Source organism: Globicephala melas, chromosome 3, assembly GCF_963455315.2.
Source record: "Globicephala melas chromosome 3, mGloMel1.2, whole genome shotgun sequence".
NCBI classification, from domain to species: Eukaryota; Metazoa; Chordata; class Mammalia; order Artiodactyla; family Delphinidae; genus Globicephala; species Globicephala melas.
The window spans coordinates 69,981,902-70,002,121 of record NC_083316.1 but is presented as its reverse complement, the minus strand read 5'-3'; the positions used below and the strand labels follow the sequence as shown (position 1 = coordinate 70,002,121).

At 33.9% G+C, this 20,220-nt stretch overlaps 1 protein-coding gene across 7 annotated transcripts in view; it reads left to right on the top strand.

Annotated features, from left to right (window-relative positions):
* The window catches only part of TMEM161B (transmembrane protein 161B), a 70,932-nt gene that overhangs the window by 27,994 nt on the left and 22,718 nt on the right, over window positions 1-20,220 (top strand). For 2 of the 7 annotated variants that reach the window (XM_060295991.2, XM_030847259.3), the window contains exons 3-5: window positions 1,499-1,564; window positions 4,259-4,342; window positions 10,029-10,185. The exons of 2 other annotated variants lie outside the window; for them this stretch is intronic. Coding sequence is in view for 4 of the 5 variants with exons in the window: in XM_030847259.3 (XP_030703119.1) it covers window positions 10,121-10,185 (65 nt within the window). In the remaining variant the exon portion in view is untranslated. Of the gene's footprint in view, window positions 1-1,498; window positions 1,565-4,258; window positions 4,343-6,457; window positions 6,556-10,028; window positions 10,186-20,220 lie in introns of all 7 variants that reach the window. 3 more of the 7 variants (XM_060295990.2, XM_030847220.3, XM_030847267.3) reach the window with 3 other exon arrangements.

Sequence of the window (20,220 nt, the reverse complement as noted above, 5' to 3'; positions counted from 1 at the left end):
AGCAGTAAAAGAAATCTTAAAATGTAAATCAAGTTATTTCTCTTGCTTTGAAACCATTATTTTAGCATAAAATCTACACTCCGTATGGACCCAAGAGGCTTTGCATGACCTGTTCCCTGTTATCTCTTCAGCCTTCCTCATGTGTTTCTCCTTGTACATGGTGCTACTGCCTCCTTGCCCTTTTGGTTACTGCATTGTTCTGAGTTTCATGCTTTTGTGCTTTTGGACATACTCTTCTCTGCCTGGAATGCTCTCGCACTCCATTCTTATTCTTTAGTTTGCTGGGCAAATGTCATCTCAGAGAGGTTTTGTAACCTAATACCTTAAGGCTTGTCTCTCATTCTCACTAAGTATATGATTCTTTTGTGTAGTATCCAGTATATATGATGTTTGTCTTTTTAAATATTGGTTAAATTCTGCCCCAACTGAAATATAAACATCAAGAAATCAGGGACTTTGGCTTTGTTATGGGTGATTATATCTCCGTTGCCTGGCAGAGTACTTGACCGTAGTGGGCTCCATAAATGTCTGATAGATCAATGGGTGGATGGATGAATGGGTAGATGGATAGATAGATGAGTAACAGACTGGAAGTGTCCCTGAGATCACTCAGTACTTTTAGATTCTAGCTTTGAACAGTAATTGTTACTAATGAAGATGACCTGAACATAATAAATGCAATTCATTTTAGGAAAATGGATTCACAAAATAAGATTAAACAAGTTTGAGAATATTTTAAAAGAAAGTGGGTCCTAGAAAATGTAAGGGTCTTATAATATTTTATTATTACAGGACTCTAAATGTAACTTAAGTTTTCCTATAGTACTAAGAGTCTTTCATTGATAATTATTTCTCAAAGAAATAAACAACTAATTTTAGTCTTTATAAATGAGTTATTGCTTATGTGTTCTCCTAAATGTTATACAGTCAATCCTCATTATTTGTAGATTCTCTACTTGTGATTTGCCTACTTGCTAAAATTTATTTGTAACCCCAAAACCCATACTTGTGGTGCTTTCAAGGTCATTTATAGACATATGCAGAGTGGTAAAAAATTTGAGTGGCCTTTCTTGTTGTACCTCTCATGTTGTAAACACGTATCCTTTTTGTGGTCTATTTAGTGCCATGTTTTTCATCTTTTTGCTTTTTGTTTGTGACTTTGCTGTTTAAAATGGCCCCCACATGTAGTGCTGAAGTGCTTGATATCTAGTGTTCCTAAGCACAAGAAGGCTGTGATGTGCCTTATAGAGAAAATTCACTAGAAATATTCACAGAAATCAGGAAAATACTATACTTATGATTACAGTTATTAGAAAAGCTTTGCTCACACATGAGTTTTATTACTGTTGGCCATGAATTTAGTATTAGTGATTCAACAGTATATATTAAATAAGGTACTTTAAACAGAAACACACATAAAACAAGGGTGTGTATTGATTGATTGATGAAGATGTTGTGACCAGAGGCTCGTGGGAACCTAACCCTGTATTTCCCCTAGGAACAATGGTTCAGTGTTCGCGGCGACTTTATAGAACATAACTACCGCGAATAACAAGAATCGACTGTAAGTTAAAATTCTGGACTTCAATCGAAATTTCAGGAAGTGCCTCCTTACCCGTGTTAAGTATAGTTTAGGGAATTTTGGGTTGGGATATATATATTTTATTTTAAAACCCTTAAACTAAGAGGAGAACTGAATTCATTCATTGATCCTTTTTGAGCACTTACTATATGCCAGTCACTGTACTAGTTTTGAAGTATACAAAAACAAGTAAGTCATAAAATCTTCACTCCAAGAATCTGTCAGCTAGGGGAATATTCCATTTTAACCTAACCGGTCTGATACCAATTGCAAATCAATTTTGACACTAACTACCTGGAGTTAGCACAGATCCCACAGGTTAAAGGCAAAGTCCTCCATAAGAATGCCAGCTGCTTCAGATGCCAGCTGCAAGTTCTTTGGATCCCTGGGCCATACTCTGACAACCAGCTACTGGCTACCAATTAGGGCATTCCCATGACCCCCTCAAGTTCACTAATTCTGTATAACAACTAGAACTCAGGAAAGTGCAGTGATTACAGTTTTATTATAAAGATTACACATCGGATGGCGTTTGGGAAGGAGCAGTTTTCCATGTCCTGTCCCTGTGCAATCAGGGCATGTCACCCTTCAGGCACTTTAGTGTGTTTAACAGCTAGGAAGCTCCTCTGAGCTTCTGTGTCCAGAGATTTTATGGAGTTTCATTACATAGGCATGATTTTTAATCAATGGCCACGTGATTGAACTTAATCTTCAACCCCCTTCCTCTTCTTGGAGGTCAGCTGGCTGAGAGTTCCAACTCTAATCATGTGGTTGGTATTTCTGGTGACCTGCCTCCCTTCCAGAAGCTATCTAGAGGTCCCCCCTGAGTCCCCACATTAGCATAACAAAGACTCTTTTATCAGTCAGAAAATTTCAAGGGCTTTTTAAACTCTGTGCCAAGAAATGGGGACAATGACCAGGTATATTCTTTATTATACCACAGAGAGACTGCCTTATAAACCATCAAAGGTAAATTAGGAGTTTGCCAGTAGTAGCATAGGTGTTCACAAGCAGAGAGAAGAATATATGCAGAAATGCCAAGGGATGAAAGAATTTGTGGAATAAAGGTCATTTAGTCTAGGTAGAATGTCATGTACAAAAGGAGAATTCTTGAAGGTGAGTCTGGTGAAGCAGACAGTAGTCAGATTGTAAAAGGCTGTGAAAATAGGAGGTCACAAACTCTATATTTGGCCTTGTAATGTGTGTTTTAGCTTTAATGCAAACGTTTAAAAGTATACAACGAATATAGACAGAATAATATCATGAATATATAACAAATATAATAAGCTCCTGTGTATTCATCACAATAGCTGGTAGCCAGTTTGTTTCATCTATGCTCCCCTTCATCTCTGCTTCCCCCCAACATTATTTTGTAGCAAATATTATTATTATTTCATTTGTAGATATTTCAGTGTATATCTCTAAAATATATGAGCTTTTTAAAAATTACTGTAATCCCATTATTAACAGCAAAAATTTTTTAACAATAATTTCTTTACATCATTAAATATCCAGTTATTACTCAAATTGCCAGTTCAGCAGTATTTTTAAAACAGCAAATCAGCAGTAGCATTTTTTAAAAATTGGGGTATTTCACTTTAAAAATCTAGATTTTTGTGGTTGAAAACTTGAAAGATCTATCAATACTAGGTGTCTTGTTTCTTTTTAGTAACAGCAGGACCTTGGTCAGAGTCCTTGCCTAACTGCCTTACTCACTGCTTTACTCTGAGGAGTCTTGGAAAAGATTTACGCAGGCATATATACCTTGATAGGATTTGCATTATGAAAAAAAAAATAAAGGTGGGATCAGAATGCCTTTAGTCCAGGGGAAAGGAAGGGGAGGTTTGCCATAGTCAGAGGTAGAGAGGAAGATACGCTGAACTAAGGTCCGTTCAGGGAAGTAGGCAAGTTTAGAATTTTAAGAGTTAAAGAACCAAATTAATGATAGTATGTGGAAAGGGCATATTGAAGGTAAAACCCAAATATCAAATTTAGGTGGCCGGCAGAAGTTCACGTGAGACAGGAAATTGAGAATGACCAGGTGGGGGCTTGGGAAGGAATAACAATGACTTGTTTGGCTGTTTTGACTGGCTGGTGGGGGTAATAAATACAGTCAGTTGTTTTTGGAGCCCTAACTGAAGAGGATTAGCTATAGCCAAGAGTAAAGGGTTTTGTAAATACAGCAATTCACTTGAATCCTTATACACATAAAGTTCGCGAATTCTCCAACTAAATTAAAGGGAGGAAAGAAAGAAAAGGAAAGCAAAGACTACTTTGTAGTTTTGAGGGCATTCAAAGGACTCTCTTTTTAATACAAGTAACAATTCCTTCCGTGTAATGGGTGGAGAATTCTAATGTGCTTCTGTCAGCTTGCCTGCAGGGTTTGTTAAAGTAAGCCAGTATGATCTTAATATATATTAATACACTGTCAGTTGTAAGAAAAATACCTACAAACAACATTGCAGGGTCTGGCATCTAGTAAGTGCTGGTAAGTGGTTGCTGGATTTGAATCTAAACCTTTTAAGACTTAAGCAGTAGTATCTGCTTCAGATTAGAGTTTTTCACCTGATATTTCCCTGCAGTGTCTTCACAATTAGGAAACTCAAATATTTGTAGAATAAGTGAATAATTCTGGTGATCTTAATTCTTTATTTAAAAGAATTACTTTTTTCTTAGTTTGCGATGGTATCAACATCCTACAGAAGAAGAATTAAGAATTCTTGCAGGAAAGCAGCAAAAAGGGAAAAGCAGGAAAGATAGGTAAGTTATACTGTCAAGCTTGTAAGGTGTCAAATATTTAATAGAATTTATGTAAATATATTTTGATACTTTGGTTAAAGGAACATTTACAGATTATGCTATAAACAGTTGGTAAATCTGAGATCAAAATCCATGATCTAAAATAATATTGAATCACCCTTTAAGAGCACCCAATGTGTATTAATCTAATATATAAGCAAAAAAGTGACTATTTTACTTAAGAATTGTTAGTGGGGGATTGAATAGGGGAGACCTGTAACCCATGTCTTTACAACTCATTTAAAGATACCAGTTGGTCTGGGTTCTTTTCCAGATTTTGCTACCACTCAGATACTGGGCAAATTCATTTGCTTTTTACCTCTGTTTTCTCATTTTTTAAATAAAAGGGGTAGACGGTATTAACTTCTTAGGTCCCATTAGGCTCTTGAATATTATACTTAAAGTTTCTGAAGAAAACTGCCTGCTAATAAACCTCACTGAATAGACCACAGCAGCCTAATCTGTGAAGTAGAAGGACCAAACATAGTAGCTGTGAAAGATTCTTCCAGCTTTAAAATTTTGTATCCCTATTTATATTGAATTTTCAAGGAAAGTGCATGCTAGTTAGCCTCTCTAAATGGGCCTTAGTTTCCTTAGCTGGGGAGGACTTCTTAGGCTCTGATTCTGTGATTCTAATATATTATAAAATGTCAGTGACAACATATTGTCACCAAATTCCTCATGTATATCATAAAAATTCTATTAATGTGGGCTAATGGATTTATGGATGCTAAAAAAAATTCTTTGAAGATTAATGATTATTTGACATGAAATTGGAAGTTTGAAAAGGCTGTCTTTTCTGATCTTGCTACCATTTTCTTTTTCACTTATCATTACAAATATACCTTGAAGCTCATTGGAATATTAAGTGCAAATCCTCCTTCTCTGTATTCCAGTGGTTATGTTCTTTAATAAAGTATTTCTGCCTAATATTATAATTTTCAAAACACTTTTACACAGTCTTATTTAATCCACACAGTAACCCTAAATAGTCACTGTAATTTAATTTATGTTTTACTAATGAGGAAGCTGTTGATCAAAGAAATTAAATGAGTTGTTCAAGTTCACTTAACTATTAGGAGTCAGGATTTTAATCCAGGTCAGTTTTTAGTTTCTGTGTTTCTTTTTAACTATTCCACATTTGCCTTTTCACAGCTACCATAGTCAACATTTGTAAAACTTAGTTATGTAGTACAGTATTTATTCTATAAACATTTAAATTCTTATTATATGCCTTGTCAATAATTTTGTTATTTTTACAATAATTTTTATATGTTGAAAATGCTTTACGTTTACAGAAAGATGCACTAACAACACTATTCTGTTTTAGTAGCAATAATTATTATTTGATTTATTGACGTGAATTAAAATTTTTACTGAGGTTTTCCCAGTTTATACTTAATCAAGAACAAATGCGAAATTGTTTCTTGTTATTATAATTATTGTTACTGAAAGCTTATTGCTTTTGATTTATGTTTGATTGTGTTTAAAAATTAAATTTGGAAATAATACACACGCACCTGAAGAATTCTGTTGTTTTCCTCCATCCATGATTCTTAGTAAAAGCAACTCTGAGCTAGCCTTTCATATTTCAGGATTTCTCATGCACATAAATCTTAATATATTTTTTCAGCTCTGACTTGTTTATACCTACGGGTCTGTTTATATGTATGTGTGTGTATACGTGTATAATTTCAAAGTGAAATGCATTTTGTCTTCATTTCCTTTTACTCTTGTGCCTAAGGAAAGAGATGTTAGGGCTGTCTTTAAATCTACAGAAGAGAGAGCAGAAAAAATGGGGTGCAGTGCTAAGCTAGCAATCAAGGTTTTGTTTCTGTCACTAGTTGAGGTAACTCTTTCATTGGTAATCTGTATATTCTCATAATAATTTACATCCATATTTTGTAATTCCCCTTTTAAAAACTACTTTTGAGTGCCTTACGTCCTTTTTGATGAAATATTAGAAGTTCTTTTTCACTGTGAAATTTATAACCTCATTTGTAGTTAGTTTGATACAAACACTTGAATAACAGTGAGGGTAACTTGTTTTCTGTGTCACTTGTCTGATTTTTATAGGAAATATAATGGTCACATTGAAAGTAAGCCACTAACCATTCCAAAGGATATTGATCTCCATCTAGAAACAAAGTCAGTTACAGAAGTGGATACTTTAGGTAAGGGAAATCTGGGTAAAGTGTTCTGTAAATCTCAGTTTTATATTATGCTAGTGAAAGTACTTTATCTATTGTTGTTAGATTTTTTTGTTTGTTTTCCTAATCATTAAGTCCATTATATAGACTGAAATCTTTCTCAGAGCTTTAGAAGCTCAGAATGACTTCATCTGAATTGAATTTGTCTTTCTATCCACCTAACTTGTAGTAAGCCTTATTTTTCCCATTTTTTAGAAGAGGCTGTCTTACACAAGTTTGTTACACAGTTTTTGTTTATGTTGAGATTACAGTCAGTTTTCAGTATCTCAAATTCTATTCTAAATTGTCATCTATACCAGTTTATTTGTTTTATAGTGTTGCTTGCAGAAATGCATTTGTATGTTTGTATTAAACTACCAGTATTTACAACAGTTCAACTTTATGCTGCATTTAGTGGAAAGGAAAGTGGTTTTAGTATGATGAATTAGATTAGGAATTAGGAATAGAAAACTTTATTCAAGATTTATTTTTACCCATTGGATATCTCTGAATAAGTCATTCAATTTTTTTCCTGTATATCAGTGTTTATAATTGTATAATAACTATGATGACTTTAAATTTAAAATGAAATTTATATGAAATTATCCAGATCCTAGAAGAGAAAGGCATCTAAGGTGATATTGTTTAGAACACTAGTTTTCAAACCTGGCTGAATGTCAGAATCACCTAAGCAGTTCTTTAAAAATAAAGATACCCCCATACCTACCCTTGGAGATTCAGTAAATCTAGACTGGCTTCTGGGAATTTGTATTTTTTAAAATGTTCCACGTGGTTCTGATTTTTTTTGACCAGGTTTGAGAACTAATGGTTTACATGATAAGTGAGGAATTAAAATAACACATTTAAAAAAGTAATTTTGGTAATGTTGTGTAATGTATCATTATGTAATTTGGTCCTTCTTGGGTTAAATGATAACACCTCAGAAAAATCTTAATAGATTCATTTAAGCATCTCATAAAGAATTATTTTGTGATACAAGGTGGCTTCAATACATTTGAAAGTCGATTCTACATTTACAAAGATTGTATGTATATATATGGAAAGGGTGTCCTAGAAAATGTCAGTGAGGAACAATATAAATCAGTTGTCTGGTGTCATTCAGACTGTTGAGACTGGTTATGTCATCCTCTTTTTTCTTTTTAACTATTTTTCATGCAAAATTTAAAACATGTAAAAGCACTTGAACTTTCTGATTAGTTGTCCCATTTGTTTTATTAATCCTATATGTGTGCTTACTTGTACAAGAATACTTATACACGTTTCCTGATTTCTAAGACAATTTTTTGTTATTTTTACTAATTAATGTTTATTGAATAGTTATCAGCTAATTAACCTTAATAATAGTTTAAATTGAGTACTTATCAGACATTGTTATAAGTACTTTATTTGTATAAACTTGCCCTCACAGTTCTATGAGGTATGTAACTGTTATTGACTTTTTTTTTTTAGCTCATTAGTTAGAGGAGTTAAATAACTTGACCAGGGTTACACACTGAATGTGGTAGAGCCATTTAGTGAGAATTAGGCTATTTAAATAAACTTAAAAAATTGAAGTTAGGGGTAATGTGGTTTCAGCTTATTCAGTATTTTGTTTTACTTTTACAATTTTGAGAACTAACTGCAAATGGTACTAGTTAAACAACTGATCACATAACATTAAGATCATTGTAGTTAATCAGAATAACAGCGAGATTTTTATTTATATTTATGTAATCATCCATGATTGCATGCTCTGTGTCTGTGTTTAGGTAAAAGTAGAAGGTTTTCTGCCTGAACTTTAGGGACTCTCAGAAGGTTAGTGCAAACCACTGGGATTGATGAACTCTCAGTTTTTTTTGTATTCCAATATTCTATGAGAAGCATGTATATAATTACATTATTGAATACAGAAAGAAGAATATAATACTTGAGTTAAATGTATAGCCAAGAATATATAATTTGTTCTTTTGTTGAATGTATATATTATTGATATCTGAATAACTATCTTATAGTCTCTCAATTTGTATTAGCTCTCTATTACAAGAACCTCTTAAAGAATGTAAGAACATTTGAATGTCACTTGGCTGTTTGCTGTGAATGAGTTCCCTGAGGGAAGCCTGTGTGAGTGCGGGCAGGCATGGAGAATTAGAACATTTACTTTAACTTTTGTTAATAAAAACTGAAAACTTTTAGTTAAACAGATATTTGTCTGTCTGTTCCATCCATTTCTCTGCTATCCTTCCAGAAAGTTATTTAAAAAGCTCCACTGAGTGACTTTAGAGGGGAGGAGGGAGGTCTACAGAGTAGGAATTTGCAACCACTGTAGGGTAAATCTTTCAGAGTGATGTTCAGAAGCTATTAGGTGTAATACAGCAAAAAAGCTAAAGCAGTTAAAATAACTTGAAGGCAAATTAAGTGTTGTTAAATTAAGTTGAAGCAAACAAATAATTTACCCAATTATAAAAGGATTTGGAATTTTTGCTGTCACCTCATAGAAATGTAAGTTTGGTTAGTTTGTTTTGATATTTTAAATAAGTCTTATTTTGAGTGGTATTTTATTTTTAAAACATTTTTTCTGTAAATTCTGATTTCAAAATATCCTCAGGTGTTACATTTTACAACTAAAATTTTTCCAAAGCAATGTAGATCATTTTATTATGTGCCAGTGAGAATGTAGGAAATGCTATTTTAGTATGTGATATATTTCCACATTTTTAGGAGGCCTTCTACAAAATGATGTTGATATTTTAGACTGCTCCCTGGCAGAAGTAAACCAGCATATCTGAGAAGAAAAGGGGATGGAATTATACTTACTTTCAGACAATGCTAATTTTAATGTCAGTGAATAGTTTGTTGAAGTAGTATGGCTATATGGAAAATTGACAGGCATTTCATCAGCTTTTCTTGTAGGAGTAGAAGAGAGAATAAAACGTACATTTATTTAATTTATTATTTTAATCTGCAGTAACTCACAAAATTACTAATCCTCCGTTAGTATGGTTAATAAATGTGACATAATGTTCAACTCTCTTGCTTCACAGAAATGAATATAAATAAACCTGTAGTGTTCTACATCAAGTTGTATTCTAAAGCTAAAATATTATAGCTCAGATTCTTTTAAAAAAATCGTGATTTATAATTTCTGTAGAAGCTGAGTAGTTAAAAAATACCAACTCATTTTTCAATCATTTATTTTTAACAACAATTTAAATAATTTTTGGTAATCATTTCAGGTTTATTTTAATTATTTAATTTATGAGGTATTAAAATTTAGTTTTGGATGCCAACATTCTTGATCTATTTCCTGCATTTTTAGATTCTCGTATTTGCAAACCTTACATTGCAAATCATCAAACAGAATAAAATCTAACATGTTTGAAGTTAATTATAGATAAATCCTCCTAAGCTGTTTATGAAAGGTTAAGTAAAGCTTTCTTTCTTACACCTTTATTTTTCAGCATTGCATTACTTTCCAGAATATCAGTGGCTGGTGGATTTCACAGTGGCTGCTACAGTTGTGTATCTAGTAACTGAAGTCTACTACAATTTTATGAAGCCCACACAGGAAATGAATATCAGCTTAGTCTGGTGCCTGCTTGTTTTGTCTTTTGCAATGTATCCTTCAAAACATCATTAATATTAATTTATGAATTTGTTTTCCTTTTACAGCTAACACCATTAGATCTCGTCTGTGATTTAAAAAGGATTTTAGATCATTAGAGAATTTTTCTTTGTTGAAATTCTCTTTATTTAGTTGAAAAAAATTTTCAAAATAGAGGTAAATAGTTTCAAAAGTGAAATACAAGGAAAGATACCAGTTCCCTGCCTTCCCTTTCCTGTCTGACTCATGTCACAGAGGAGCCACTTTTACCTCTTTTAGGTATTTCTTTTGAGATTTCCTTCCATATGTTTAAATCTTACGTGATAATGGTATTTCCTTAATTTTAGGTATTATTGCATCTTTCTCCCCCTTCCTTTTCCTTTCCTTCTTTTCTTTCCAAATACTAAGGAGACAGCTTTTTACTTAAATCAGTAGTTGGTTTTAGTTACACCTATGAAAATATTATTGATAGTTAAGCATTGTAGTATCATTACCCTCCTTGAACAATTTTCTATTCTTCTTGTATCGAAGCTAAACTCTCCTACAGAATTCTAAACCTCAGTAGTTCAGATACATCATTTCTTTCTTTTTTTTTAAATTGAGGTATAGTAGATCTACAGTATTCTATTAGTTTCAGATGTACAGCATTTTTTACAGGTTGTACTCCATTCCTGTGCTATACAGTATATGCTTATTGCTTATCTATTTTATACATAGTAGTTTGTATTTCTTAATCCCATACCTGTAATTTGCTCCTCCTCCCTTCCTTCTCCCCTTTGGTAACCACTAGTTTTCTATATGTGTGAGTCTGTTTCTGTTTTACATAATACATTCATTGATTTTTGTTTTTGTTTTTCTTGGTCATGCTGCTCGACATGCAGGATCTTAGTTCCCCGACCAGGGATCGAACCCACACCCCCTGCAGTGGAAACTCGGAGTCCTAACCACTGGACCGCCAGGGAATTCCCTTTTTGTATTATTTTTTAGATTCCACATATACGTGATGTCACACAGTATTTGTCTTTCTCTGTCTAACTCATTTCACTAAGCATAATATTCTTTAGGTCCGTCCACAGTGCTGCAAATGTCAGAGTTTCATTCTTTTTTTTACCAAGTAATGCTCCATTTTGTGTGTGTGTATATGTATATGTATGTATATATGTATACTACCTCTTCTTTATCCATTTGTCTGTTGATAGGCATTTGGATTGCTTCCATATCTCGGCTACTGTAGATAGTGCTGCTATGAACAGTGGGATGTACTTATCTTTTTGAATTAGTGTCTTTGTTTTTTCTGGATGTATATCCAGGAGTGGAATTACTGGTTCATATGGTAGTTCTAGTTTTCTGAGGAACCTCCATACTGTTTTCCATAGTGGCTGCCAGATAGCATCATTTCTATTCTGTTTTTCCATGGAAATATCCTCCTAGAGCCCTCAGTTCTCTCAGCTTCCTGTGTATCTGTTATCCTGGGATTTCCTTCACTATCTTCCCAAGAATTCCCTGTGCCCCTTTTTGGATAACATCATCTCCTCTTTGGTTTACTCTCTTGTTTTGGCAGAGTGCATTCTCCTATAGTGTCTTTAGAAAGTGTGGTATATTTTTTATTTTTGGAAATCTTGCATGCCTGAGTTATCTTTATTTTTTTTCCTATATTCAGTTTATATTTTGGCTCAGTACAAATTCTAAGAAAGAAATAGTTTTTCCTCAGAGTTTTGAAGGCTCTTGAGCAATTGGATGCCGTCTTGCTCTTGGCATATGCCTCCCCTCCCCCCCACTCACATTCACCCTCCAGAAGCTTTTTCTCTTTCATCGGAATCCTTACGGTATTCTGAAACTTCATCATTAATTGTGTTAAGTTCTAGGTTTAGCTTTTCAACTGGAAACTCATTTCCTTTAATACTGGGCAATATTTTTGTGATATTTAAAAAAATTTTTTATTGAAATTAAACATTCTCTCTTAAATTTCCACCTGTCTGGAGGCAACTTTTTCTAGCTCCTTTCTGTTTGATGTTTATATCCATATTTCCATATGCATACAAGGCCACTGCCTGATTTTAATTTTAGGCTTTAAATATTGTCATTTCACTCTGGAAATGAGGACTTAGAACATCTGCCTGGGTTGTCACCTACCATTGATCATTTCCCATTCACCTTATCTTCTGACTATAGTAATGTCATATTTTAAGGAAATATTCATTATTTATGTTATGATCATGTAAATGCTATTCACAGATAAATACTTGCCTTTTCATTTGCATTGTTTTCTTTGTACATATTGTTAATTCAACTGCAAGCTCAGTATGTTCAGAAGCATCAGGTGGTATGTCAGTTTCATCTTCCTGGAGAGAGTTCTTCGGGAGCCCTCAGATAGGCCCTGTTCTGGATTGGTTAAGTTTCCCAACTGATGCACAGCTATTCCCCTGGAAGCACCAGTTATTATCTTCTTAGGGATTCTCTTTACATGTCTCAGACTGGGACTCCTTTTCTTATATTCCATGTCTGCCTCTTACTTGGTTTACTTTCTCACTTTGGTGGAGCGTATCCTTCAGTATTATCTTCAGAAAGGTTGTGTGGGAAATGCATTTTTTGTGACTTCGCGCACCTGAAAATATTTTTACCCTGCCTGAAAATTAATCGATCCTTTGATTGAGAATGCAATTCCAGGTTTCCATCATTCTCTTTATAGTTTTGAAGGCATTATTTTTCTGTCTTTGAAGTTCCATTCTTGCTCTTCAAGGATTCCAGTTGCCTTTCTGATTTTTCATATGTCCAATATTTTCCCCCTCTATGGAATCTTTACTGTTTTTTCTTTGACTGCCTGGTATGTTGAAATTTTATGAAGATACGCCTTCTGTTGAGGATCTGTTTTCATCCATTGTGCTGGGACTTCACCAATCTGGAAACTCATATTCTTGACTTCTAGAAATTTTTCTAGAATTATTTTATTTGTGATTTCCTTTTCTTCATTTTCTCTGTTTCTGAATGCTTATTGTTCAGATATTAGATTTCCTAGACTTGTTCTCTAAGGTGCTTATCTTCTGTCTCTCAAAAAATGTTTATATTTTTATATTTTAATTTTCTAGGAGTTTTTTCCAACCTTTCCAACCCTTTAATTGAATTTTTGTTTTTAATTTCTGCTATAATTTTTAATTTTCAAGTCTTCTTTTTCTTCCGTTTCTATCCCCCACCCCTCACGGGATCATACTTTTTTTAAAAAAAAAAAATTTATTTATTTATTTATTTTTGGTTGTGTTGGGTCTTCACTGCTGCGTGCGGGCTTTCTCTAGTTGCGGCGAGTAGGGGCTACTCTTTGTTGTGGTGCACAGACTTCTCATTGCAGTGGCTTCTCTTGTTGCGGAGCACAGGCTCTAGGCGTGCGGGCTTCAGTAGTTGTGGCATGTGGGCTCAGTAGTTCTGGCTCACGGGCTCTAGAGTGCAGGCTCAGTAGTTGTGGCACATGGGCTTTGTTGCTCCGCGGCATGTGGGATGTTCCTGGACCAGGGCTTTAACCTGTGTCCCCTGCATTGGCAGGTGGATTCTTAACCACTGCACCATCAGGGAAGTCCCATACTTGTTTTAAGATTACATTATCTTCTCATGTATATTTGAGATATTGATAGATTTTGTAAAAGTTTTCCTTCTACCAAGTATCTTTTTGCTCTGAGTTGATTCAGTTTCTTTGGTTTGGTCACTGTCTTTCATATTAAAGACTTAGAGAGATCCGGTGATCGATATTTGCCTGTTTATATTTAAGTGTGAGGCACTAAAAGGATGAATGGAAGCTCTGAGCATATGGTGAGGCAAGTTGTTGGATAATCTTGATAGGCCAGAGATCATCTTTTTTAACCTCTCCAAAGCATAAATCTCCAGTCTTCTTTTAGGAGGGGACAGTTTGAACTGGTTACTTTTTAAAAGTACTTCCTTCTAGTAAGTACTTAGTTTTACTATCCCTTTAGTAGGTACTTAGTTTTACTATCTCCTGTTCCAACACACATATTCGCACTTTCACCCCAATGTAGATAATTACTTGGTATCTGACCAGTTCTTTATCCTTTCTCAGAGTTCTGCAGGTTGCATTCTTGACTTTCTGATTGAGCTTCCTAATTCTCTTTAGTCATTTACCATTTATCTGCCTGCTTTTTGCTTCAGATTTTTACTGCTTTTTCTCTTCCTATTCACTGTATTTCTGTACTTAAAAACAAATTCCTTTACTGTCATTTTGGTGGGAATTAGGGAGAGGCAAATATTAAGTGGATATGCTCAATATGCTATTTCTATTCAGAAGTATTATAGTATCTCTTTGGTAAGATTCTCTGTTTTTTATCTTTGTTTTTAGGAACTCTGGTTAGTGAGATGTTGGATATCTTTGAATGATTCTTTAATTTTTATCTCCCCTTTCCATTTATTTTGCACTATTTTCTTGATTTTTCTCAGTTTTCTCTTTTAAGCCTTCTGTTGAATTTTTATGTCATTTTTTAAAAGACTTTTTCTTTTAAAAGTTCCATTTTCATAGCACTCTTGTATCATGGATGTGTAATATCTTTTTATTTTTAAGAATATTAATGGCTTTTAAGTTTAAATTTGCACCTTGCATTGTTTATTTTCTGAGTCTCCCTCCTCCCCCTTTTTTGTTTCAATCTCTACTGTATTAAAGATTGTTCTTGAATGTCTTGTGGTCTTTGAGTATCTGTTTATATTCAAGAAGGAGGGGTTAAAAACTGGAAGTTTTGTGCATGTGGCTGGAGCTTGTTGATTGGTAGACTTTTTAGTGGATGATTGAATAGAGACCTGGAAGTATTCTTCGGGAACCTCTAAATATCAGCGTCTGCTGGTTGTTGGGCCTATCGTTTTCTCCAGAGAAGAATTGTCCATTCTCCCATCTGTGGGATCTAACAGTGTTAAGAGAGCTGATTGGGGAAGAAGGCTCTGAGACTCAACATTCATTGTGCAGGCGTTAATTTAACTGCATGTCTGAGTCCTCCCCCTACCATTTGTTTTCAGCTCTTCATTGTCACCCTAAGTTTTACATAATACCCCCAAGCCCAATCTTCTCTGGTTTAATATCTTTAAAAATTAATTCTTCTGGGTTTTGCCAGAATTGGGGAAAAGCCATCATCAAATCTCTATAATTAGGCAAGACAGAAGATCTGGGAAGTCTAATCACACTAATACAGACATTCAGCCAATCATCTTGTTTTCATACATTTTGCAACCCTACCTTCAGAGGTACCTGCTGTCTGACTTTTGCAATTCCTGACTTTTGTTTGTATCATGTGTTATGAATTAATTGGCTTTCTTCTCACTGGGTTCCTCACCTTGTAGATCCAGCATAGTAGAGAAAACTGAAACCTAAATCAATTACTGCTTGTCCATCTATTTCATGTCTTCCAAAATTTGTTGAAAATTTTTTTCTACTGTCATCTCTTTTCCTATTCTTTGTTTTGAGGAGTTTTACTTTCCTTCCTGTGTAGTTTATTTAGTCAGATTTTGGGAGTAAGCAGAATTAATACATATCTTATATCTTTTATTTTCAACCAGAGACTGCTGAACAGTCTTTTAAAGCTGTTAGTGGGGCTTCCCTGGTGGCGCAGTGGTTGAGAGTCCGCCTGCCGATGCAGGGAACACGGGTTCGTGCCCCGGTCTGGGAAGATCCCACATGCCGCGGAGCGGCTGGGCCCGTGAGCCATGGCCGCTGAGCCTGCGCTTCCGGAGCCTGTGCTCCGCAAGAGGAGAGGCCACAACAGTGAGAGGCCCGCGTACCACAAAAAAAAAAAAAAAAAAAAAAAAAGCTGTTAGTGGATACCATTTAAAATACATGATATGATTTGACATTTGATACCACTGTGCTATCTCTCTACTGACTTTTTTGGATTGATTTAGGTATAATTTAGAGTAGAAGAGCCAGAACAAAGCCTTAAGAGTTGATGTCTTCACAAGGTTTATATTGTACTGGGTAGAAATACTGATCATGCGTGTCAGTTGAGAAATATCCCCAGATATTCAGTGTTGTACTTATTCAAGAGCAGATTAAAGAGCAGATTAAATTCAAGTATTTAAAATATTACTATTTAGTTCTATAGTATTAAATATATGAAAATATCAGTCAGAATAAAGACCATCCCTAGACATCATCATATGAAACACACTAAAAATATTTTAACTTGATAATTAGCACTAGCTGAATGTATGTCTTGCTACTTTTTTCATACTTTGAGTGTTTATGTTCTCTGAAATATTGTTTATTATGGAATATTCTCATTTTTGCTTCATTCTCTTCATGGTTTGTAGCTATGATATATTTGTGTAGAAACGTGTATCTTGATACCCAGTTTTATTTAATGTGATACAGCCCTTAATACCTACTTACCAGAGAAATTAGAAAAACGTACTTCTTAATAACTACTCAAATTATTGTTTATGTGAATAAATTTTTATCTTTCATTTCACTCAGTAATGCCTAATAATATGAGAGCAGAGGTCCCAAACAGTCTTCAGCACTGAACTGGCTCTGCTTAGTTTTAAGTAGCACACTCGTGAAAGGCACCAAACAATAGCATCCCTGCGGGAATCTAGTAGCTGGCTGTCTCTCCATCCCAGAGAAGACAGAAACTGGTGAAGGCCTTTATAATCCAAGCTATTTTCTGCCAACTTTGACCCTCCACAAAGGGGGTAGAGAAGAAGAAGGAAAGTAGAATTGTGTGTATGATTTTCTTTCGAACTTGTAGCATGTGAGAAAATGACCTGCTGCCTTCAGTGGCGTGCAGGAAACCAGAATTAAATGCCAGATATCCAGATGAACACCAAGGAAGAGTCTGTTAATAGCCTATCTTTTATCTTAGTTATAACATATCTGGTATGCCTTTCACGCCCTATGAACAGTCTAGGTGCAGTGACCTCTGTCTGGCTTCTCTTTATTTTCTTATTGTATGTGCCTACTTATTAGTCAAACACATGTCTCCATTGATTACATAGGACAATGGCTCCACTTAATTCCAGAGTCACACATACATCAGTTGACTCAAATTCTCTGCAGTTGTTACTGATGAAATGTCCTTTGTTAAAGTGGTCCCCAAATTAGACACATATAACATAAATAATTGGTTCACTTCAAAGTGAGGAAGAAAATGGTTTTATTTTTGTGGTCATTTTCCCCATCAGTTTTATTTGACATTCTTGTGTCGGACAACAGTTATAATTTTTACATAATCTTGAAAGTTTTAAAAGCACAAGAATGATTTTTTAAAACATGTGACACTAAAATCTTGAACCCTGGAACCTAAAACTGACCCATCATCCCTTGTCATCAGCTCTGCTTTCTGCTTCAACTGAGTTGTACATGCATCTAAGCTATGACTCCTGCTTCCAGTCTTACTCCTAAACCCATAAAAATTCTCAGCTCTACTCCGTTGCCCATTTGTAATTCTAACCACCTATTTGTCCAAGTCTGTGTGTTCCGGTTCCACTTATGCCAAGTTACATGGTATGTAGAAGGTAAGGGGTAAAGAAAGCCTTATAATGAGGATGGAGAGGTTGTAGTAATTGTCTTTCCTGTATGATGGCCCATAACATCTTAGAGTCACTGGAGAAATGTCTACTGATTTCCTAATATGAAGCATATAATTTTCATTTATGAATAAAGAAAAGTAAAAAGGTAAAAACGGTGCTTGCAAAAAATCCAGAGGTCCTTTGGTGGAAGTAAAACTTTTAAAAATTAAAATATTCTACAATTGATGGATTTCTTTTAAAAAAAGAACCTTTTCTTATGAATAAGCTGTATCGTAGAGTAATATTGAGTCAATTACGTGAATTTGAGTGAGAAGAAAGCTATTCTACAAAGAATGATAAAGCTTCCCAGTAGTCCTATTATATTTGCTTAAAGGACTGGATCATTAGTCACATTTCCACAGTGCTTGTATTTTACAATGTGGATGGTTTAAGGTACAAAACCCTATTATGTATGTTTTTAAGGCTATGTTTTAAAATTTTAATTTGTCTTGGTTGCCAGACATGCAAATTTTATACAAAGCAAAAAGTTGTGAATGGTTTAAATTGAAATAAATTCTTAGGTTTTCTGTGTTAAACATTCAGTTCTATATGTAGATTTGTAAATTAAAGGTCTACAAATTAAATGCTGTATTTGTTTGCTCTAAGAAATAGACAACTACAGCAAAGTAGTACAACTTAGTCACCTCTTCTGAATTCCTTAAACGATTCTAAATTACTGTATTCTTTACAAAAATGTTCTGCTTTAGATTAATAAGAAAAATGAAACACTAAACCCTGAAGTGAACTGCATAAGATATCATGTTTCCTAGTGAGAAGGGAACAGAGTCAAAGCTATTGAATTTGAGCCAAGGTACTTTTTTTGTCTTGGAAATTTGTACATAGCGTGTTGTGTCAAAACTTGATTCTTTAACAAACTTTTGGAGATCTTCTGTGACATTAGTGCTGTCAGATTATTCACCTTTCAGGTCAGAAACCTAGCGTTACATAGAGAACTTACATGGGAGATAGGACTTTTTCTGTTTGTTAATATATAGTTAAGTATGACTTTTTTTTTTTAGCTAGGAAATGATAATTTTCCTTCTGAATCTAAAAATGTAAGTGTAAGTTTGATCGTTTTGCTCTATTTTAATCAGAAGATTAATTAATAGTTTTTTGTTTGTTTGCTTTTATTTTTTAATAAAGCCTTTGTTTTTATGCTTTCAAAAATCTTTGGCCATCATTTCTTTCCATAATTTGGTTAGGTTGAGGCTGGCTGTAAGCTGTTTTGTGGGATGGATTTTAAAGTTGCATAGTAGTTTTTGGCTTATATCTGGGAGAATTTTAACTAAAATAAAGTAATCGAACCTTCACCTCCAAGAAAACATGAAAAAATGTTTTAGTTAAAAATTACCCAAATTTTGTTTTGTTTTTTTAACATTTGAAGACAGGATCAGATTATTTTGACAAGGATTTTATTTGGTAACTCATAAGAATTACTTTATTGTTAGTTTTTAATGTCCATTCTGTAGCAGATTCTTGGTATAGTTTTTAGGTTTCTCTTCAGCAAAGTTTAAGAATGCAAAGTTTAATGTTTTGAGTATTTCATTTGCCTTTTCTTATGGAAAACTAGATGTGTTAGGTTTAATCATTTGAATAGGAAAAAAGTTAGGGTTTTATTTTTTTTGTTAGTGGTCACAAAAACAATATAATTTTTCACATATTAGAAAACTTGCAGTTTACATGGAAATTGCTTAGTTGAGTGGAAACGTGATCTATTTTAAAAAGGTAATTATACATTTTGTGAAAAAATTTTGAAAAACGTCTGTGAATCCTCTGTTTATTCCTTAGGTTACTATACACTAGATATGTATATTGGCAAAAAAATTGGGAACATTTCTTATCAGAATACGATTTCTTTGTATTTCTTTCCTTCTCAAAAGAGTATTTATAATATATCTTTGAATAATTTCAAGATGTTACAGTGTAGAAGACATTTTCTTAATATGAAAATTGGGTCTTTAAAGCAATATAAGTATAAATTATGTTAAAACATCGTAGTGCTTTGACACGTATATGTTATTAAAGTTGTTATCCTAGTTGAGGGAAACTTGCCATTTTTAGAACTAAAAATTAAGCCTGTTCACTATTTCAAAGCTCTTATCTCCAGCTCAAAGATAAATATATTTAAAATACTTCCTACCGTGTAAATCTTCCTACCTGTCCTTGATTTTTCTTTTCTGTTGTAATTTTTGTATCTATAAATTTTGGGCTAATTCCAGTTGTGAAATACATTGACATTAAATTAGAACATTAAAAATGTCAGCCACATGGCAGAAAAAAATATATTCCCTCCCTAACATTCTCTTTATTTCAGGGGTTGAGATTTTATAATATAAAGCAAAATAAGCTAGCACCAAAGTAGGTGGCCCGTTTAGCTAGGACTGAGGGGTTAATTAACAAGGGGGAAAATTATTAACGGAAAAGAAAATGACTATTTGCATCAATGGTTTTGCATTTATAGTTTTGAATATTTACTAATATATTCTTTATGAAAGTCTAAT